This window comes from Ctenocephalides felis, unplaced genomic scaffold, assembly GCF_003426905.1.
Source record: "Ctenocephalides felis isolate EL2017-DRISC unplaced genomic scaffold, ASM342690v1 CF-g0.4_SCAFFOLD_01886, whole genome shotgun sequence".
Classification (NCBI taxonomy): Eukaryota; Metazoa; Arthropoda; class Insecta; order Siphonaptera; family Pulicidae; genus Ctenocephalides; species Ctenocephalides felis.
Window position 1 is genome coordinate 57,740,525 of NW_020538040.1, and position 24,836 is coordinate 57,765,360.

The window sequence follows — 24,836 nt, forward strand, 5'->3', positions numbered from 1 at the left end:
CAGCGATGTTATACGTTTGTATTAACCCAGGGCCTTTCAACGGGTGCTTTTGACCCCTTGGGCTTTGGCAATAACTTAAGTGAGATCGTATGTGATTAATTCTAATTATTCTCACTACAAGAGGATGCGTATAGACTATGATCTTTAATAACGGGATATTTTTTAGTTGTTTGTTACTTATTCGCTTGCTACTAAGCTTTTATTACGTAGTATATACATGTTCTTTCAATATTATTTTCTACTCTGTATTGGTTTTACATATGGCATTGTATTTTTTTTTCATGTTAATACCTTATAAAGACGCGAGTTACAACACGTTTAATGTGCACAAATAATACGTGCTATCGAGTATCATATTGTGATTACTTTCATTATTATTATTAATTATATTTGTAAAGTTTTCTGATGTTTGTAAATATACCTAACCGGATATTTTATTGCGCTTACATACGAGTGTTTAGTATATAACATAATCTCCTTAATAGCAGGAACTGCTACTTTCACCGTTTAAATGATCGGAATTAGAATAGCAATTTATATGATTCTTGTTAACGTTTGCTTTATTATATTGTCAACAACTTTGAAAATCTATTAAATGTTATATTTCTACTAACTGTCATGCTGTGCGCAATTAATTAAAACTAATAACCACGTAGCATGATAGAACTCAAAAGTATATATTGAAGTAATATTCACATTGATTTACATCAGTAGTGTAGTGCTAAGTTTTTTACCGGAATGCTAAAATTTAAAAAAGCGCTGCTCGTATTTGTCTCGCTCGGTTCGGTTTACGTATTTCTCTCGATTTGGTTCAAGTTTCAGTCCGCCGGAAAAAAACGCTCGACAGTTCACACAAGCCAGTTTGTTCCGATTTTGATTCTGGTTCGGGTTCCGTTCAAACTTTTAATAAAAAAATTAGTAATTTTTGTTATCAGAAATCATCTTTAGTTCCGGAACGCGTTCCTGTCCAAAAAAGAAGTACCAGAACCGACGTTCCGAAGCGTTCTCGCTCTACAATACCACTTACTTACATGGCAGTTGAATGTTTAGAAAATCATATTATTATTATTATTACACACATAGTTCTATATGTGTTTGTCAAAATGTTTAGTCATTGTCAGATTATTAACAAAATTTAACGCAATTATGATTTATTTTTCTAATACAAAATTAATTTCTTTTTTATTGATCGAATCTTGTCCATAAGCAATTCTGGCTTTGATTAATCCAGTTCGCAGTTTTTATTTTCTTTATAACTTGTCTAAAACCGAGTAATTTCATTAATTATTCTCTTTCAACAAGATCTTCTCCAAGGAATGAAAAATCTGTATTTATGGTCAAGGGGAATCTTCTCCGAATGGAATCACGTATTTCGCATTACTCTTTCTATCTCGAGTATTCTTAAGATTATAATAGAGGTAGTGTCGGTTCACTTTTTACTAAAAAAATCACGTATCTTTTAGTTTTAAAGTTGAAGTAAGTTGTTTAATATAAGAATTTAATAACGTGATGATATATATGATAAATATTTCAGCAATTTTGCTTAAATCTATATTCTGTTAAATCGTTGCAACAAATGTTATATATAATATTAATATTATCAGTAAACATCGCCTCTGCTAGTATATTCTTTGCAGTACTTTCTCAATTTCAAAATGCTCAATCAATGACTTTAAATATAAGATATTTTTGCGTGCTTTTCATGCTTATTCTGGAATGGTGCAAAATTGTTTTTAGATTTTACAGCCGTTTTGAAGATACGGGGAAAAAAACAAAAACGGAAATTCAGTTTCTGAGAGAACGGAGCGTCCGAATTTGTTGAAATGATTAAATTTTTGGGAATGCAGGTCCAGCGGTTTCGGAAATCCAATAAAAAAATTAAAAATAATGCCATTTAGCAGTCAAAAATGATCATTACACATATGCATATAAACATACATCTTATTGACAGATATTTTATAGAAATGTTAATAATACAATTTTTCATTACAAATGTTAATAATGTTGGTTCCGTACCAATGTTTATCCGTTATACATACTCGCTTCGATATTTCGTCTCTGCGCAATTAACGCAGTGCAATTGGTTTAAAAAAACGTTCAACATTTTCAAAATATAAAAAAAAATATTCAATTTCTTAAATAAATTTCAAAATTTTCAAAAATCAAATTTGGACAAAGTTTTCAAAAATGTTTAAAGCCCTTTATAAATGTTAATTTTTGGTACGGAAGGTTTCTGAAATTTGCCTTGAGGCAAATTGCCATACACCACTAGTTTAATTTTATTTAGCGTGTTTAGTATTTTGAATAGAGTTATCGTCAGCTCTTTATTTTGTCTCTCGTGAGCGTTAATAAACAACGGTTCGAGCAGACGAGAGTAACACAAATATCATTCGTTCAATGATGATGAGGCTTTGTACATTTGCATACCCATTTAATTAATAAGCTCAGCTTTCGAACGGTTTAACGCATACATTATCTTACAGTTTTGTAAATTAGATATTAAAATTACTTTTTTGAAACTCCAAGGAATTAACTATTCAACAAGTCTGTATTGAATCTGATTTATTTTCTATTGAGAATTGACATATCGATATAATTTTTCTTATGTGTTAGCTCAAATTTAATTATCTTTTTTGTCACTAAGAACTGTCGAAAAGCTGTGTTTTGCTTTTTAAATAAATGAGCGTTTTACATAATAAATATCAGATGACAAGGTTATAATTAGTGCAACTGTTTGTTGTCACTTATGATATTGTACCACACGCGTGAAGTCGAACTAAAGATAAATTTTGATATTTGTTTATTTTGAGGTAAAACGTTTAATCGAACAGTAGAAACATAGCTTTTTGTCAGTCTGAGATTACTCAACAAAAAGAGACTTGTAACATAACATAATTTTTTTATCCGAGAATTGGCTCCTTAATTCTTGTTTGCAACGCGATTGTGTAAATTTTTCAAATAGTTTCATTATAATTGCGTATTTCTAGGAGTTCTGTATCTGAATTAGTATTTCACATTGTACATGAAGTTATCAGATTTTTATATTTTCATTGTTAATTTAATTTTTCATTTCATTCACGTGGCTCATATTGAAGACCTGTAAGAAACGATGAAGCACTGCAGACCTGCACTAAATATTTGTAAGAAAACATTTTAATTAAAAAAGTGGATTTTTTTTTAAATTCTTTCAAATTTTGTTGACTTCACTATATATACTATCTATAAATATTTAATATCAGACTATATGAATATATAAAGCTTGGGTTTTGATTATTTAACATAATTTTTCGTTTTTATTAAAATATATAAAAATTGAACATTTCTAAAGGTTCAACATATTTTTATTGAAAAAACAAAGTTAATAAAATGCGAAAAATCAAAAATTAATTTATGGTTTCAAGTGAAAATATGCATCACGTTGTTAGATTAAATGTAGTTAGATCATCTAACTTAAATGGCAAAAAATTTATCCACTACATTATGATATACCTTAAAATATAAAGAATATATATCTATACATTTTTCAGAATATATATATATATTAGGTTGTCAAATATCTCCCTTCCGCTTTTTTGCTCTTGGTATTTGACAACCTTATATATATATATATATATATATATATATATATATATATATATATACGTAAGTTTGAATGTGTGCGTGGATTTATGTACATATACTCTTACTTTTCTTTACTTGTTATATATTTGCATAGTTTCAATAGAAACATAAATTCTTGTCGCACACATTATAAGTTGACAAACATGATTGTACATACCAGTGTATGTATTTATGCGTGAAAAATATCTCGACACATATACACATATAATAATTGTGAACGACTAAATAGATTTTAATTAATTTGCTAATTTTAATTTGTTCTGTTACTAGCAGTTGTGTTGTGAATGTGAAATGGTGCGAAATATTCTGCTCGAGACGATAACAATGGAATATTAAGTAAAGGAATAACTCATTGTGCCTAATTGACTGTATAATCTTCTGTTGCACAATAGAATATCTCAAGAAATATTTGGAACACTGCAAGCAATTGCATTTCTACAGAATCCAAGTTAAGCAATAGTTGTGTGCAAGTGGCGTTTATTTTAAAATACGTTTAATCATTTGTGTAATATGTAACTTGACTAAAAATGGTTTGCACAAACTTCATCACTATCAATGTGAAAAATGGTTGCGAGTGATAACGCCAATCGAGAATTAAAAATGGGCTTGAGAAAAGTGTTGTGTTATAAATTTTATATTATATGTGTCATTTACCACCATACTATTAATTTCGTTACTAACTTGATACAAATCAAGAGTTTTATATAATATTTATTTAAATATATATAAAATCAACGCAAATATTGGGATGGATATTAATGCCAATACTGGAAATTCTCATATAATAATTACCAAAAATATAAAATTTTGTTCAATAATTCATGCAAATATGTGAATTACCATTTCGATCCGGTATAAAATGAAATCTTATTACATATTATAATAATAATGACATCATGTAATATGCTTAATACACATACACATACGCAAAGACAACTAACCAAGTTCTGTATGAAAAAAAGGTAAAGATATTGTATTAAAAGAAGAAAAAAAACAATGTGATGAGAACGAACAATGAAATGGAACCTTATATATAAAAACGCAAAAAAATACTTATTGAATAATAGAATGCAAACTTTACGCTTAAGTATTTTTTACACTACAACTTAACGATCGATCAATACAAAGTAGAATATATTTGATATAAACAATACTTGGAAAGAAATTATCTACTCATAATTTTATCATAGATTGAAGAATCAGAAATTGGTGATCACATAGGACAAGCATTGTCGCGACTATTTGCTTGAATATATATTTCTTATTAAGTCTAAATAAATACTGTTCGAACAAATGATTATCATGTTCAAAAATTCTCGGTAAGGGTTCATTAACTTATTCAAAAATCCAAAATTCGCAAAGTCGAACATGGTCCGTTAGTATGATGCATTTGCAAGACATGAACGACAATGAAACTCTGATGGGCGGCGATCGCGATATAAAGCGATCTGCTGCCTGCGACCCTGATCGGACGTACGATGATCCTTGCGAACTTTTGGACGAAAGTGGTGTGGCCACAGGGCGCGGAATTCCACGTTCCCGTTCGTGGCTTTGTTGCCCGCAAAGGAACGCCAGCACGGGCAATGGGGCCAGTAACGGCCAAGGCAACGTCACACTGCCGTGCAGGTACTCTAGTCTACAGCCGGTAACTGTCCCGCCTAGACCGCAAGAACATGTAAGAAAATATTATATTAGTGTGTTTTTTTTTTTAATTTTATTTGGCCTCGCTTACTCTGAGCATTTAGCCACCTACAACATTTTTATTCATTTACATTCTATACCAATTTTATATCATTGAATATTCAAATTATATACATACTGTTTAGTAAAATTGACCATTCGGTTTGAATGGCCAAAAAAGTATGTTTGTAAGATAGATTCAAAGTGTTTAAGAAATTCGTGATCTATCTGGATGCTGCCGAACTCTATAGAACACTTGCACTTTGTCGAAGGACCAGATATATTTAGTTATTGGCTATATCAGACCGTTTGAATAATAAAAATAAAAAATGATAAATAAATGTTTAATTAACGTATATTTGAAAGAATATTAAGACTTATAGATGATTAGATAGTTGAAGTTTGAATTAGATGTTATAGTTTTGAGTGTTAATTTACGACTGATGATAACTATGTGAAATTTAAGTCGATACTAAATTAAAAGGAGTTTACAATTTTAGACATTTTTCTGATTGGTCCATTTTGTAGAATTAATGACATTCCCTCACAATTTTGGATCCAATCAATAGCTGTTACATTTGTCAACCAATCAGCTATTGGTCGGATTGCAGGATTCGTAGAATTAAAACTAGGTACACGTTTCTTGGAAATATGTTAATTGCAGGATGATATAGCTAGGGACAGTTGATTAAAATTCTTGGAAAAATGGATTACTGATATGATGACCGATTTTGGGACAGGATGCGTAACAATGAAAGGGATTATTTTATCGTTTTAAATTATATAATAAGGAATGAGGGTTTATTATCGCTATCCTGCATAAAGATAATAAAATAATTATACCAGGGTTGGGAATGAAGCGTTAACACATACTCCATTCTATATTATTCTTAATTTTTCTTCTTCTTCATTTTTCTGCCTCTTATTTTCTTCAATTTTTTGCTCTTTTCAAATTTCTAATTCTATTCAACATCTATCTTCATTGCATTTTTTTTCATTCTTTTTTTAATCTCAGCAAGTTCTAATACTTTTTCTTCTTACTCCTAATACAATTCTATGCTATTCGAATTCTGTTATTCCTATTTTTCTTAATTTTTATTCAATTTCAACTTAACAAATACTATTTTTATTTAATTTTACACAAATTCTAAGTCAATGACAGGATTCGATCTAAAGATCCCTGTCGTGTGGATCGAACACTCTACTAAGTTAGCTATGCAATTGGTGTGTTATTGTTGATATTTATTTAAAATTAATAATATTTTTGCGTGCAGGGAATTGCTTTTATTTCTTAATAATAAGCAGAAGTAGTACGTTTGATCGATTTTCATATTAGTATTTTTCTCAGCAATGATAATTTAATTTTTAACTTCCCGTAGGGTAATCTAATATGAAAATGTTTATATATCTTATGGGTAATCTGATATGAAAATGTTTTAAAACCTTCTTAACATTTTGGCATGCATTAGAAGAAATTGATTTGTATGTGGATTCAATTAAATCGGGACAAAAAGTGCCAAAATGGCAATTCAGTTTTTGAGAGAGCGGAGAGAATCTACCAAAAACATTTCACTTATATTGACAAAATGAAGAACTGATTAAATTTTTGGAAAGAAAAAAATGCCATTTGGCAGTCAAAAATAATTTTATTAATTTCTTTGCATTTTTATAACATTTTATGGAATGATTTTTTTTCTCAAAGATATAAGTTAGAAAATTTGTTGATTAGTTTCTGGCGAAGGTTAATGAAGACATTTCTTAGTAATTAACAGTTGTAAATACAAAAATATTTTTTGTAATTAAAATTTAAGTCAATTTAGTTAAGTAAATTGTTATTTTACATATTTTCAAAATATTAAAAATAGATCTTTTAACCAAACCAAAAATCTAAGTCAAAATATGGTTCCAAAAGGCATTGATTAGCATTGATTTTTTTTTTATTTTTTTGTATTGAATGAAGATCAGCTAATCCGATTCTTTGTATATGTCAGTAGGAAATTTAATTTTTTGAGAAATTATAAATTCATTTTATCTATATTAACTGAGAATCTTGTTCATTAGTTTTGTGCTAGCATTTTTGTTTTTGTTTGATTCTGACAATTTAAAAGTATTTATTAGTTTGCGATTCTCCTTAGCGTTGATTAGTCTTGAATGGAAAATCAACCGTACTCTTCGCAATTAACAGTTGAAAACAATTTTTTTGCCAGTTTTGGAAATTCATTAATTACTCACTGGAAATCAATTCGTATTGATCAACTCAATTATTCTCGATATTTGGAAGTTCATGGAACTACGATAGTTCTGGCTCTACGGCAAAATGCCATAATGCCTGGATTTATATGTGTAACTTTGTGCATAGCCTTCCAAAATATAGTCAAATATAGTACTTTTATTATTACTATACACTTGTTCGACGGAAACTTGAATTTTCATGCCATTTGTCACTAGCACTTATCCAATATCAGTTAGATTTGTGTATATTTAGAAATTCATTTTTGTTGTTATTGGAAACAGATGCTACTCGAATGAGTCAGATGATATACTGAAATGACAATCTAATCTTTTCATTGGTTATTTATATTAATGATTTTGTCCATCATAATTTAATAATAATTCAAACTATGAAACTGAATTTGACTGCGGGCTGTGTTGGCAGATTGAACATATTTATATATGTTGTTTCTGCTTTTCTATTCTTAATTGCAAAACTGTATTATTTGTTTTGGAAATGATTTTTCATTGATGAAATTGATGTTTACAGAAATAAGAATTTTCATTTTAACACGACGCATTATTTCAAACTTTGATGAATTTATATATATTTAAGTCATTATCATACAAAGTTTCATCAACTTTTTAAAAAAAATTAAATAATTTATTACGGAGAAACTTCCCGGCCGATCTTCGCGAAAAACTAATCAGCACGTTTCTCAACTTTTGAACGGTTTTCAAAATCTGCACTTTTATTCTATTTCTAAAGAAACGACTAAACCAATCGTCACGCAAAACTAATCAACACGAATCCTTATCAAATATAATCAAAAATTATTTGCTTATATGCACACGTATAATCGCATCTACTTTTTCGAATATTAGCGTCTAGATTCAAGTAAAAATCAATATATATGTAAAAAGCGATATGTAAGTAAAATTCGATATCACTTCTGCTTTATGTCAGGCTGTTTGAAGCGCGGAATTGAATATGAAATTTAACGATTATAGATAAATTAATAATAAATGAGAAAATATCAAGGATAAATTCTTACAATTAGTTCACATATTGATTTTATTCACTAGTCAAGAAGGTCAAGATTATCGCCAGAATTCTATTTGCTAATTTTATGTTTCAAGTCATTCTGAATCTTTAGACTCTAAACCTAAGACCCATTTATTATTAGTCTACCCATGATCGATAAATGGCATATTTAATTCCCCTTTCGGATAGCCTGATATCAAGCAGAAGTGATATCGATTTTTACTTACATATATAAAACAATTATATGTTTTCGAGTAAAGAGTCCATCCCGCTATTGCTGTTAATATATAAAATATATCATCCTATTAGAAAAGGACAACCAAGACATGTAGAAGTATGACATGAGAAAATGGTGAGACTTGATGATTGCTGCTGTTGATTGATAAATGAATTAGACATCAATGTATTCTTTATTTTATTGCATTTCTCAACTTTTTATGGTGCTTTATCAATTTATGGACTGAACGGCTCATATTGATCAATAATACTAATTTCTGATAGCCTACCACCTACCACCTGCATACTTGAATTTCTAAACATCTCGTCTCGAGTGTGTAGTTATATTTAGATATGATATGTGGTAGCAATTTGAATGAAGCAGTGTTGAAATACTACCGCATTCAATGCACTTGCTGATTTTATGCATTTGTATAACATGACTGATGATTTATGATTTCAGCAGAGTTCAACAATTTTACTAAAAGCTTTTGGATCGATCGAAGTTATTTTTGAATCACGTGAATCGAAACATCATTCAACAAGCAATTTGATCCAATCAAATATTGCTTTCAGATATTAGTTTGGAATCATTTAACTATTTTTATGTATTTATGACTAACATTGCATCATTAGAATATTAATAGTAAGCTATTCTATTTTAAAACGTCAGTTTTTTTAAAAAAAATTTTGTATTTTATTCTATTATGAAATTTCAATATGTTAATTGCTATTACTCTTATTTCTTTTATTTGTGTACTTTGGTATTTATAATTATTTTTTTATTTGCATATTAAATTATTAATATCACTTCTTTTGAGTAATTTTATGTTAGGCAGCCTACTTGACTTTTTTCTGATCTAATCCTAAACAAACTATCGCATCGCACAGTAAGCAAGTGTAAGATAACAAAAAAAAAAATATCAGAAAATAGCTATAGGTCTTACATCCTAATACAAAATAGCATTCAGAATAAAACCAAATTTATTATTATTATTATCTTCCCATAGGATAAGTTACAGTTATCGCAAAAAATCGAAAATTTAAATTTTTGCATATCTTCACGTTTCAAAGGTTTTTAAACATTTTGGCATATCTTATAAAAAATGGACGTAAGCATGTGTGTGCGTGCGTATGTTTAGATAAAATCTTTCGTCCGCGATATCGGGAGTACAGATCAACCGATTTCGATGATTCAAAAAACATTCGATTCATATTGACGGGGTGATGAGCTGATTGAGAAAGCCACTTCCAATTAAAACAACCAGCTTTTGAGAGAACTACTAATTAGAATGATTCAAAAAAACATTCGATACGTATTGATTGAGTGAATAAGTGATGACATTTTTGCGAAGACAGGTCCAGCTGCTTTGGAGATGCAGAGTAAGAAGTGCACAGAATAGCAGTTTCTCAGAGAATGGCGTATCCGATTAGAGTAATTCAAAAAGCATATGCGTGTGTCGACGGTTTTTGTGTATAATGTTTTCGTGATTCTAGGTGAACATATATAAAGGTCATCTCCAAATATAAGCAATTATATTAGATTTATAAAATACGACAATGAAATTTATAGAATTTATAATAATTATTTTCATATATTTAAAACAATGTGTAAGGATGTGGTGGCATAAGTGAAAGGAGTATTGGTAGTATGAGACCATCACTTGAAACGTTTATAATTTAGTTCTTTATGAAATAAAACTAGTGCAGAAACAGAATGTAGTGCGTTCATACAAATTTCTATATTTTGTTACTCGAGCTCATCGTAGATTCACATCAATTATCGTCAAGTGTCAATTATTATATCTAGATCTCAAACAATGCATATAGCATGTTTTTTGAACTAAATAATATGCAACAGGATTTCAATCAAACACTTTTAGCACTTTCGGTACGTGAGTTGAAAAGTTTCGATACGATTAAACGTATGGGAATAGTTTGCACAGGATTGTGTAATTTGACAATATTGGATAAATGATGGTAAATAACAACCCATGCTTGTTTATATGGTTTATGCGGGTGTACATTTTAATGTTATTTTATTCATTTAAAACATCGCATTCGTTCTAATTAGACGAAGCTTACTACTAGATCCCAATCTGTTGATCGAATCAGACCAAAATAGAACTACTACTACTGACCATGCCTAATCAATCACGGCTGAGGGTTCGACTCATGATAGCCTCACAGACTTTGTACAAAATTCCAATGTTCTTAACTAACTTTCCCAAGACGCCGGTTGGATAGTGGTGCTTATTTGTTCATTGCCAGTTACATGTATATACAACTGCGGACTATATTGGATAATAATTACATAAGCACTCTCGAAGGTGAACATTAAAACCGCGAAAAAAAATTATCAATTATTTTGTATGTTTTTTTATTTACTTACTTATTTTTAGATAAACATGTTTATCTAGAAATCTGTTTATACATTTTTGTAATCCATTAGTATGTTAATTACAAACAAATGCTTCACCAACCTATAAACAGTTGTAATGTTTCGGGCGGGTTTTACATACTTCCATGTTTTTTATGTTAGTCACAGATAAACGATACGTCGTATAAAACTAATCAACGCTAATTATTATTGATTTTTTCCAAAAGGCGTTGTCGAAAAAATATGTTTGAGATAAAACAATGTTTGTGTTCACATACACACACTTCTCCTATGACTTAATTAGTTAGACATGAACTTAGTATGTGAATTATATTTAGTAAACTGGTTACCGACCTTTCGCGTAATACACATGATTGATCAAGTCGGAAATCTATTTTGCTATCACGAAAGTTCAGAAAATCAATTTCGTTGAAGAAATAAAGCATAAAAAATTAGAAAAATTACTCGTAGTTGCTGTGTGAGTGATTGAGCAGGCTTTACAAAAGGATGTTTGCTGCTTTTATCTCAAAGAATAATTGCACAAAATTTTACATTTCTGAATGTATATTTTACGCACAAGCGTTATTTTATTTCTACTGGCATTAATTTTATACTGAAGTTTTTAATTTAATATTATTTGTTTCATAGCCGAGAGATGCAAATTGAGGTTTTGAAAAATTACTTTTCACTACGAATTAGCTCAGAGAACAGTACATAGTTATGTAAATATAAAGTGATTACGTTGCTTCAAATTATGATTATAGAATATATTAAATGTTACTACACGATTCTCTACAGAATTTTAATAAACCTTTGCGCCGGAAATAATGTTGGTTCAATTAGTAGTTCACTGATTAAATTATTGAATTATTTTTACATATCAAAGTAAATTTTTTATTCGAGTGTGTTCAAGTTTTTGTTTTGTATTTTGATTTGAGAAATTATGTTTCAAACAGCTATATTAGCTTAATGCTAATACCAGTGCTATATTAATTTAATGTTGTTAATTTTACACACAATAACATTTCTACTTTTGCAGTACTAAATGTAGGTTTATAAATTATATATGCCATTATTATTGATTCCTCAATTATATTTACTATACTACAACCGTAATAAAACTTTTTGCTAGATATAATTTCACAATTGAAATTAAATTATTTTGAAATAGTTATATTTTTCAAACTTACAAATCAGTTTTAAAATTTAATCATTTAATGTTCTTCACAATACTTGTCAGCAGTTTTTATTTCAGGTTTAAACTTTTCTGCTTTATAACGTTCTTTTGAATAATTTTATGACTCTTTTTCTCATAGGAATGAAATATATGCATTACTATAGTGAAAACATTTTCTAGTGTTGTACAGAAGAATCATTAAAAGCTTTTTTTTAACTTTTTGTAGAGCAGTGTACGTTATAGTAATCTCATAAAAGTCGGTAATATGTTGTTTTTATATCTTTACTTTTCAAAGTCTTCAAAATACCCTAGAAAATATGGATGAATGCATGTGTAGAAGGTTTGCATTCGAACTTATTTTAATAATTCAAAAATCATTTGATTGGTATTGATGGTGTAGAGATTGATTAGGAAGAACAAGTCCATTTCTGAGATACAAAGGAAAATAGAAAAAATGCTGTTAAGTTAATCAAATTGTGTGAAGAGTTAATTAGTTTCTAGGAATTTTAAGGAAAAAGTGCAAAACATGGTCATTTGGAGGTCAAAAATGATCATTTGACATTTGCATATGAAATTATCGGATATACAGAATTACCGTATCTACATAAATTCTTTTAATGATAACTGTTAATTGTATACATATAGATCACTTTGTTGTTATTTTGTTATAAGTTGAAAATTAGTAGCAATTAGCAGCAATTCTTAGCTTAGATAATTTATCTCGATCATAATGATGTCTCCAAAAGTGTGCGTTGGTTACGGTTGTGACAAATTTTGTGAGTGCGGTTGTGACAAGTATTTTTTGTTTTTTCGGGTGAAGATGAAACAGATAAAAATGTAACTTAAGACAAAACGCCAAAGAGAGAGGAAGAGAAAAATTCAACATAAGAAAATTGGCCGAGAGTTTTATTAACTTTGTTTAAAAAATATGTTTTGTTGTGTATTGTTATATATAATATTCATAAGCTATATTTAAATGAATATGTTGTGATGTGTTACATATTTCTGACAATAAAGTTCTTTCTGATAATAAAAGTTATTTTGGTGCTTATATCTCCTTCGTTTTTTAACCTATTTGTATGCCTGTCAAACTGTCCCTGGGGGTGTGGACACTGCATATATGCGTTTTTCTCACCTTTATACTTATCGATAGCCGAAGTATTAACAATGTTAATAAACTAAACTGAATAGTTAATGAACAAATAAACATTTTATTTATCATGAGGAAACTTTGTGTATATAAATATTAAATATATGTCCAGGATTGGAGTTGGAGTGCTAGAATTTGATTTAGAGTGCCAAAAATATGCGTTGGCAATTTTAAATGAATTTCGTTCAAGATGCTCGGCTTCACGGTACGGTGCACTTCGAACCGTTCCGTCCCCAAAGGGTTAACGCGTTTTTTAAATATTAATTTAATTTTTTTATAATAACTTTTTAACCAACGTGAATTTTCTTATTTATGATAAAGTTTTCTTATATATTACAATGGCGTCTGTTCGACCTCTTTACAATGACACTTATCGCTGCAAACTTTCTTGCAGAAGAATTCTTTCAAAACAGAGCAGCATGCTTTCGTATCCATACACCGTTGTTCCATATGATTCTTGGTAACTAGTTTTCAGGAAATATACCCCAAAATTACATTAACTTACTTATTTTTCTAAATATGGGCAATGTTATTCCTTTTTTCAATTTGCGATCAATGTTGAGTAGAGACAATATTCATTGCTTTTATTTACAGATGGCAAATTTAATAAAATAATTTGTTACTTCTTTTTTGCTTTAATTATATAATATTATTTATTTACTAGATATTTTAAGTAGTTATTTTGTACAGAAAGCGAAATAACGTTAAGGGACCTATTCTGCCGCATAACAGAAAAATGTTATGACAAGGTCATGTTATGAAGAACTTTCCATACTAATATTGACAAAAGCCATGCGGTTGTTGCTGTGCAGTCAGGTGAATTTCTCAGGTTGTCAGATAGAAAACATAACCTAAAAGCCGCACAAATGTAAAAAAACGATGTTAGATAAGAGTGTGTTTATGATACAGCTCCGTAACATACGATTGACGTTGCAGTTTATGTGTAAAACGCCTGGATGGACAGCAAATACGTGGCTTTATGACAATATTCAGTATGATTCCATTAGCATAATGTATGGAAGTCGGAGCGTAACATGGCTTTTTCGTAACATTTTTCTGTTATGTGGCAAAATCGGTCCCTAAATCTCGTTACAGTAATATTTGGAAGAGAAAATGCTATATATATGAAAGGAATAATTTTGAAATTCGTGAAAATTATAGATTAAAGAATTTTTTTAAACATGAACATATTCCTAAAACCTTCGTACTATTATTCAACTAAAGGTAAATTTACATGATTACGTTGGTGTAATATTTTTTTGAATTATATAATATGTTTTAGTTTTACAAGCGCCGATTATATAATATTTAAATTTTCATCCATTCATAATTATGTTAGAGGCTGTTAGAGCTATACATTTATCAAGTTTATTTCAAAATTTCAGTTGCACTTGGCAGCGATGTCTGCGTTGAAGGCCGAAGTACTTGATCTTTCGGCGCAGCTTCAGATCTGCAGCAGGGAACGCGATCGCCTGCAGACAAAACTCAAAATAGAACAAGAGGAAAGGTCTAGAGCTCAGGTATTTTAATCTTGAAAGGAAATAAATTATTTACGTAAGATTAAAAACTGTTGAAAGTGCCAATGAATGATTTTATGAAATATTTACTTAATTAGAAACTATTAGTGAAACACTGTTTGGGATTTAAAAAAAAATAGGGTAGGGCGGATCACAAAGGTCTAATTTGGCTTTCAGTCATTCTATTACTGCAGCTAATAATTAATTGCTAAAGCTAATTGATATAAATACCGATACTAATTGATATAAATACTAATGAGAAATTGTAATTCAATTTAATTTTTTTATAATTTTTTATAATTACTTAATAAATGGTTTCTGAACCGGTAGAACTTTAATTGACGGAGTTGTAAAAGATGGTTTTTCATTCGAGTGTGTATTTATTTTTAATGGGTTTATTGGAGTTACGATTGTGATTCATAATTTATTCCAAAGGTTCGTCTAGAGGCCCTAGGTACAGCGCACGAAGGCAGGCTTACTGAACTGCACTGCGTGATAGCGGAACTGAGTCGGAAGCTGCACCAAAGACAACAGGCGGCCATCATGGAAGAGGAAGCCGAAGCCGACATATCCGGTAAACTATTCTCTCTAATACCACTAAAGCCGAAGTTAATATACGCGATAATATTTGTATTTCCTAATTCCCTAAACTTTCTATGTATGTCACAATCACAATTAAATCTTGTCCGTTTTAAGACTTAGGGGACGTCCATTAATCACGTGATCGATTTCTAGAGATTTTTGGGACCTCCTCCACCTTGGTGATACGTGGTGATATTTAAAATGAACCCCCTCCCTCACCAAACATTACGTGCATTTTTAGTACCTAGAAAAAATCGTAAATATTTCAATATTGTCTGAAAAATTTTAGATTTTTTTTTAATTTAGGTAAAACATAAATGCACAAATTTTCACATGAGACCCTTCACGTGATATTTTCTCAACTCTCACCTATTAAGGCTCACGTGATTAATGGACGTCGCCTTATAAAAATAATGAATTGTGTGATTAAGTAAAATTTTTCAGATTGTAATTAACAAGCAGGATGATAGAGTGTAAATCCATAAAAAATACGATCTATTATTAAATAACGGATCTTCTGTGATTTTTTAAAAAAAATCTTTTTATTGGTTAAGAAAAACTACTTAATTTCCGCAATAAGTTAAAAATTATTACAAGAAATGTTTGCTTAATATGAATCTTGTATTGTTTTATATTAGGAATCTTGTATTCTGAAATCTTTATTCATCAGAACGAAAATTAAAATTTACGATATAACTTGTTATTATTAAACTCTCAAACCGTTTTTAGCGTTATTTCTGCCGAAACTACGGAATGGTTAATGTTGCGTTAATATGAATCTAAAGTTTTTGAAACTATGAGGCATTTTGTATTTACTGTATTTGATTGTAATAAAAAATGCAATTAAAATAATTGCAAAAGGATCTGCCTATCATGCAGTGTACTAAACCGCGTGTGCGATTTGTTAAACAAACAATGATTTTGTTTTTTAACAATTAAACAAAAATAAGAAAAAAAGATTTAACAATTGTATATTTTTTAACTATTTATATATATTTGAATGCTGCTTACACGATGAATATATAAATACGTTAATTTCATTTGTTATATTATAACTTTGTTATAGTTTTTAAAAATACCAACTATTAAAATATAAAATAAAAAATTTAATAAAATCATACAATTAAATTAACTATGGAGCATTAAACTATTTTAAATAATTCATCTATTATATTTTTATTTATATAGGTAATTTATTTTTCATAACTTGCAGAAATTGAATCAAGTTCAGTCTGCGATGCCAATGAAACTGACACGAATAAAGACGAGAGTGATATCGAAGAAGTAAAAGCTACAGTAAGTTGTAACTTTGTTTTTACAAATGTGTCTCTGTGAATTGGTAAAAACTTATTTTAATTATTAGGAATCATTTTTTATGGTAAAAATAGTAGTAGTACTATTGAATCTTTAATATAATATTTTTCTTTCATATAAATCTAATTAAAAATTCACCTAAAGAGGAATATTTTCTTAGATTATCACATACTATAGTGAACTAAATGATCACCTTATGATCTTATATGTATCTTATATGTTCTTGTTATAATATAATACATTTGTTCAATTCAGAGACTATATAGATGATTTTATATAATTTTCATATCAATTTTCAGCGGTCTGCCACTGAAAGTCCTTCTGTTCAAAACCGTCCTGAATTCACCGCATCAATTCTTAGTCATCAACAGTTTTTGTCTCCGTTGATGACCAAATCACAAACACAGCCTAGTGCGACTCAAGTTGCTGCTCTTCAAGAAGAAATCTTGAGTTTGCGCCAGGAGGTTGCACATTTGCAAGCGAAATTAGCGACTAAACGGAATTATGAATCGAGTTGTCAAGAATACGTCGAAGACTCCGCATGTGACAATGAAAAAAGCACCGACAACTCTATTAAACGATCAAATACTTACACGAGCGAGCATGACTTAGATGAAACGTTACCTTTAGGAAGACTTACTGGAACACTGAATGATATTAGTTGCATAGATAACCAATCTGTATCGGATAAAAATGAATTTGCTTTGATACATGACAACAGCAAAACTACTAATGTCGAAGACGTCAATAAAATGGAGAAGGATTGTGCCGCAGATACTGTAAATGATTATGAAATTAATGGATCTAATATGGATAAACGATCTGTCAATAATGTTCAGCAGCAAAGGCCGACTCATGCAAAAAGTAACAGTTTAGTGTTGCAGATAAATAGAAGCTCTTCGCCAGTTCATGTACATAGTAAGTATTATTACTTTTGTCTAAAGAATATCAAAGTTTTATTAACTTCCCGAAAGAGAAGTTTATGTTTTCTCGAGAAAATCCGATTTTTTTTTTTTGTTTTGTTTTCTCAACGTTTCGAGTCATTTTGAATCGAATGATACCAAATTTGGAAAAAGGATGTGTGTGTATGCTTGTTTATGTATGTATGATGTGATTATGTGCCGATTTTTAATATTTCATGGACGTTTTCTCAAAAACCGCTGAACCGATGTCAAAAATTTGAAAGCCATTCGATGTAATCCTAAGGACTTGCGTTCATTAATAAGGTGCGACGACCGGCAAGGTCGTTCTTTTTGTAATTAACAGAAAAGTGTAAAAATTTTTTTTCACGTTTTAGCCCACAATCTTGAATCGATTTTAAAAATTCAAAAACGGTTTGAAAGATATTGTTTGGGAATCGTCCTATTTACTTTATAACGAAAAGGTCTTCGTAATTGATTGCTAAAAAATGTATAGCATAGTGTACCTGGTCTTGATGAACATACTAAAATATAATATGCACGGACCTTACGAGTTCTAGTTTCATTCAATACATTTGTCATTTTAAACAGGTTCTTTAGGAAGGTCTGGAAATGTAGCGCCAGTGTCAAAAATGGCCGAGCGTGTTCGCCTTCGTCGTACGACTGATGAAAAACATATTACAGGCACTGATATCTTAAATACTGGTGTAAGTAATTGACTAAACACTTTCTTTACAATTGAATATCATTTCAAACGGCTTAACTGTAAGTAATTAAGTGGTTTTCAGCGATAAATATACTGAGAACTGTTTGCTTTCTTAACATTCTATTAGATGCATTTTATATGCTTTTAACAGTGTTTTGAAACATATTCAATTTGAACAGGTTTGTACAACAGAAGTTGCAGAGCATTTGGTTTCTGACTTACGAAATCAGTCGGGTCTTCACGAATCCTATTTATTAACTGACACTTTGAATGGATCAATATCCAGTACCCCTTCAGAAGTTTTGCGATTAGAATTAGAGTTGGAACGAACTATTGCACAACTGGAACATCTCAAAGCAAATAATACAGTACTGACATTGACCCTGCAAGAAAGCAAAGCGCATTGCGATAGGTATGTTATATTTTAACTGTTTCTATTTCCAACTCAATACATATACATAATTAATGATAGTATATAAATAAATATATAAACATGTTTATATAAATGTTTTATATAGCGAAGAAAATGCATTTACGCATGCCATGCTTAGATGTTTGCCGGATTCAATAATAATTATACCGAGTTAAACCTCTACTTTTCTTTTGTGTTCATTAAAACCGCCGTTAATGCTTGCTTCATAAACGAAAAGATGCATACATACGATTACGTATATACATACGATTACATACATATAGAAATGCATTTGTTAGTTATATCATACAACTTGCATGGACGTACATATATACATATATGTATACTAGTGATGTGCCGACTCGAAAAATTCCCGATTCGAATGATTCGAATCAGAAAAAAACCTGATTCGAATCATGATTCGAATCAACTCGAATCAAGTATATATATGGACAAAAAAATTCATGGATGTATTTATTTAGTAAAAGTGATCCAAATTTATAATCAAAATTGTCAGTTTAACCAATATAACCGACAAAGTAGAAATTGTAAACATAATCACTATCAAAAAGTATATTCTGAAAATTATTAAAAATGATATAATTTTGAGGACGGCTAAAACATATCTTCAAATTAATTTACAATAATAGATTACCAAACAATTGTGCATCACTAAAGCATATAAAATAATATTTGGAATCATGGGTCGATTGTTTATTTTACTATGTAATCAGTAAAGGATCGCATCTAAACTGAGAGCTGAAAGTTAATTTCATTAATGTGAATTTGCCATTACTTATATAATCAGAAGTTAACATATTATTTACTGACTTTCTGGTGTTTAGTAATTGTTTCGAAAGAGAATTATATTGAAAGATTTCCGAAACTCGTTTCATAATTTCGAGTGGTTTATTCTGATAACATTTAAAATCTAAAACACTTAATTATTAACAAAATTGGGTATTGATATTTCACGAATAAAATCGCTCTCAGCGCTCCGTAAAATAAATAAACACGCAAGAACGACGACGCATTGTATCGCCCATACGGTTAACTAACTCATATCGCTCGAACGGCTTGAAGTCGGGATGATTCGAATCAGAATTGAAGTCGGAATAACTCGAAACGCCGCTTGATTCGGTTTGGCTCATGAAGTCGGAACAACTCATAACGCCGCTTGATTCGAGTTGGCTCATATGAAGTCGGAACAACTCATATCGCCGCTTGATTCGAGTTGGCTCATATGAAGTCGGAACAACTCATATCGCCGCTTGATTCGAGTTGGCTCATATGAAGTCGGAACAACTCATATCGCCGCTTGATTCGGTTTGAGTCATGAAGTCGGAATAACTCATATCGCCGCTTGATTCGGTTTGAGTCATATGAAGTCGGATGATATAGTTAGTCGATGAATGCGGTTAAAGTCACACAAAGACGATTGGAGTTGGCTGATACATTTAAGCATATTAAAGTCGGGTGGCTCGCATGATTTAATTCATTATTTATTTTTTAATTTATGATATTTATTTTTTATATTATTATAATATTGAATTAAATTAAAACATTTTTTTATATTTATATTTATGAAAAATTTTATATTTATGAAAATTTGTGTTCATATTTTATCACAGTAAATATTTCGCGGCTTGATGCGAGTTGATTCGAATCAAGTAAAATCTGATTCGAATCAAGTCGTTAAAGGCTTGATTCGAATGATTCGAATCACTTGATTCGACTTGGCACATCACTAATGTATACGTATTCCAATTCAAACATACATACTCACATACATAATCAAAAGACTAGTCAAGACTGCGTCATGAATATAATTTAAAAATATACCTACTGATCTCATATTTGAATATTTTTTATTGAATTCTAATTAAAATGTTAACTAACAAAATTGTTAAGTCGAAAATCAATTTAAAGTTATAAAATTTATTATTCATATAAAAAAAAATTTGCGTCGGCCGGGAATCGAACCCGGATCAACTGCTTGGAAGGCAACTATGCTGACCATTACACCACCGACGCTATAAGAGTTCGTTGCGTGTACTGGCAATAGTAGACACATTTGTATACAGAATCGGCACCACTCTAGCATTTAACGAATTTATGTATAATATCAAGGGTGTTTTTAAAACTCTATCTCATCAATTGTTCGAGATATTATTGAAAATATTTCCATTTTATTTATAAGTTGCACCATTTTTAACTTTCCGTAGTAGTCCAGTCATCTGGTCGTTTTGCCGGTACAGTACTCCGGAATTCTGAAAATAGGTAATCTTTATAGATTTCGAGGTGCTCTTTACGAAAATCAACTTTGCCACCTCAAATTTGAACGGCAAGTTGCCGCCATATTGGAAAAATGGCGTCAAAAAACAGCTTTTTTAAAATAACTCCTTTCTGGGCTCATTCTACGATAAAAGTATCTATGTACGAATTAAACTAGATAAAATTTCCTACAATTCTTTAGAAAACCGTTTTTTTTTTTTTGTAAAATTGATAGTTTGAGCAGTATCAAATCTCTCCATATATGACAGCACTTTGAACTTGACCACATTCTTTCTAATAAATAAATATTTTCAATGTTAAATTAAGCGAATAAGATCTAGAAATAAAATAATTGGTTTAACAAAATAAAAGATATTGAATAAATTATAGAAAGCTTTCTTTAGTTTAATTTTGTTTATAGACACATTTGTATACAGAATCGGCACCACTCTAGCATTTAAACGAATTTATGTATAATATCAAGGGTGTTTTTAAAACTCTATCTCATCAATTGTTCGAGATATTATTGAAAATATTTCCATTTTATTTATAAGTTGCACCATTTTAACTTTCCGTAGTAGTCCAGTCATCTGGTCGTTTTGCCGGTACAGTACTCCGGAATTCTGAAAATAGGTAATCTTTATAGATTTCGAGGTGCTCTTTACGAAAATCAACTTTGCCACCTCAAATTTGAACGGCAAGTTGCCGCCATATTGGAAAAATGGCGTCAAAAAACAGCTTTTTTAAAATAACTCCTTTCTGGCTCATTCTACGATAAAAGTATCTATGTACGAATTAAACTAGATAAAATTTCCTACAATTCTTAGAAAACCGTTTTTTTTTTTGTAAAATTGATAGTTTGAGCAGTATCAAATCTCTCCATATATGACAGCACTTTGAACTTGACCACATTCTTTCTAATAAATAAATATTTTCAATGTTAAATTAAGCGAATAAGATCTAGAAATAAAATAATTGGTTTAACAAAATAAAAGATATTGAATAAATTATAGAAAGCTTTCTCTAGTTTAATTTGTTTATAGCTACTTTGCTATTGAAGTGTTAAAAAATCAGCAAAAAACAGAAAAATATTTGAATTATTTTATTTCTAGATCTTATTCTCTTAATCTAACATTGAAAATATATATTTATTAGAGAGAATGTGGTCAAGTTCAAAGTGCAAAGTGGCAAAGTTGATTTTCGTAAAAGAGCACCTCGAAATCTATAAGATTACTAATTTTCAGAATTCCCGGAGTACTGTACCGGCAACAGCCTTTTTTTGACCAAATGACTGGACTATAGGTAAGTTATAGTAATCGCGAAAAATTCGAAGATGAAAATTTCTATACATCTTTACGTTTCAAAACTTTCTGAACATTTTGGCATATCTTAGGCAAAAATTATGTTTTTCAAAAATTTCAAGATATAAAAAAATCATTTTTTTAAAAAATGTTCAGTTTTTTTTTCAAAAATCAATTTTTTCAAAGTATTTAAAATTTTCAAATTGCGGTACGGAAAGTTGAAGCAATTGCCTCGAGGCACGACGTATAAACCGTTTAAATACTAGGGTGGCACCAATTGTGTATAGTATGGCTTTCATGTGATATCTCATGTTCAGTTATTTTTAACGGAAAAGAACAATAGTAATACATAACTTTGAACGAACTTATCGAGCGAGATTAGAATTAAAGTGGTTTGTTGAAGTAAACACCTGCATTATTGAGTTGAGACTAAGAACCCTCTATAAGGTACATAACAATAAGAATATGCAGTAAATATTTTATTTACAGAAGAGAATTTATTAACGGCTTCGGCTTCGGCTAAATAGGATCGACTTTTTTTGTTAATAACTTGCATACGATTTTTTACAGAATGGCTTTATTGTGCGGGGCGTTACGAATCGAATGCAACGGCTTTACAGGTGGCACTAAATTACAGCGATCGAACAGTGGAAGCTTACGACGTTCTACTAGCTTTATTAGAAAGCCAAGCTGCTATAATGAAGGCAGAAAATGACGAGGTACATCTGCGTGACTAATAACAACTAGTATATCAATGAATTGTAACAAAGACATTATGTGGACTGGGGTTTTCAAATTTTTATATTCAATATTTGCAACATTTAATGTATACTTACATCATTTTTCTTTGGTAAAAAAATGTTCTATTCTTAAAATAAATGTCAAGTTTATTTTTAAATTACGACCCTTAACTATGAAATTTCAGCCATGTGAGACTTGGGGAAACACTGTTTTTGCCTTATGGCGAAAATGGAAAAAAATCGATATGTGATTCGAATATATGATATATTTAATAAACATTATTTTAAATCCTCGCAAAAATGATTTAAAATCTAGTATAAATTGCTCAGGAATCTAATTATTTATGGATTAAGAATTTTCATACCACAGGAATTAAGGATAGCGAAAGAAAGCAGGAAAACCGCAGAGAGACTGTTGCAAAGCACCTATTGGCACGTTTGCAAGCAGAAGGGGGATCACAGATGGTCAGCACGGGACCGTGGCAAGATGCTAAAACACTTTACGCTAATAGGTGATAATTCTTCATATTTATATTGTAATTTACACCTACATTCCTTTCTGAAATTATTTTTGACGATTTGGTATTGTCCGTACTCTGTACTTTTCGGGTTTTACCATGTGTGATATCGAGATTGTTTCTGTAACATAAGTCTACCAGCATTATGAGTATGACCCTGTTTCTTTTAATTAGCCCGTATTTTCAAGAATTTTTTTAAATTTTATATTCATATATCAGCATCCAATGAAGTTAATTCATCAGTATAGAATATGTATAACTTTATTGAACGTCACATTATATTTTTATTTATCATTTACATTCAGTGCTGTTACTTCCGAGCCATGGTCAGCAGAAGACGAAAATGAGCTGCGGGCTATGATGTCCCGACTCAAAGCAGAACGGGCTAATGTGCAGGGTACTGTTGTGTACTCGAATGTCTGCATGCGGTAGATATTGTTGAGCCGCGGCTTAAAGGGCAGCAGATAAGAAGAATGGATTTGGAAACAGCTGTACTAATGCAGGTATGTAGCGCGTAGCATTGTACTTTATTAAAGTTTTTTACAGAGATATCGGCGTTTTCTGACTGATTTATCTATTATGGAGTTGGGCTTATCGCATCCATAGCTGGATCTGTTAGGATATAACTCCACTTAACCTCATCACAGATTTGTACCAAGGAATTGCAAATTTTGAATGAAAATACTTGAGTAGATAATAACATGATACGAAAATGTTACTCAATTTTTAGCTATTTTAGCCAACTCATGTAAAAATAAATTTAATCGAATAAAACGACGTTTCCATCAGTATTTACACCCATATTTTGAAATGAACATATCTTGGTAGAATTTTTTTATATTCCTTTAAAAAGTATTATATATGTATTGTGAATATTTATGAGATAGACATCAAGTGTACAATCGATAAATTTCAGGAACTAATGGCAATGCGGTGAAGAAAGGTCAGATCTCCGAGCACAGTTGGTTGCCTCTGAACGTGAACGTCAAGCTGCTGAATGAGGCATGGTGCACTCGAAGCTTCTCATCGAGCAGCTCAAGCCGCCTTGCGTCATTTGCAGGCGCAATTGGCA

The 24,836-nt window shown here is 30.3% G+C and overlaps 1 protein-coding gene and 1 non-coding gene across 2 annotated transcripts; one reads left to right on the forward strand and one right to left on the reverse strand.

Moving 5' to 3' along the window:
• The first annotated feature begins 5,005 nt into the window (after nt 1–5,005).
• LOC113375145 (colorectal mutant cancer protein-like) lies at nt 5,006–19,107 on the forward strand. Its single transcript, XM_026615094.1, has 8 exons — nt 5,006–5,296; nt 14,866–15,000; nt 15,433–15,571; nt 16,793–16,875; nt 17,193–17,811; nt 18,405–18,520; nt 18,699–18,931; nt 19,038–19,107. Exons 1-8 carry the CDS (start codon nt 5,006–5,008, stop codon nt 19,105–19,107), a joined length of 1,686 nt encoding a protein of 561 aa, XP_026470879.1.
• A 1,786-nt stretch (nt 19,108–20,893) lies between these two features.
• Trnag-ucc lies at nt 20,894–20,965 on the reverse strand. Its single transcript has one exon. It is a non-coding gene; the product is annotated as a tRNA-Gly (tRNA).
• Nucleotides 20,966–24,836: the final 3,871 nt, after the last annotated feature.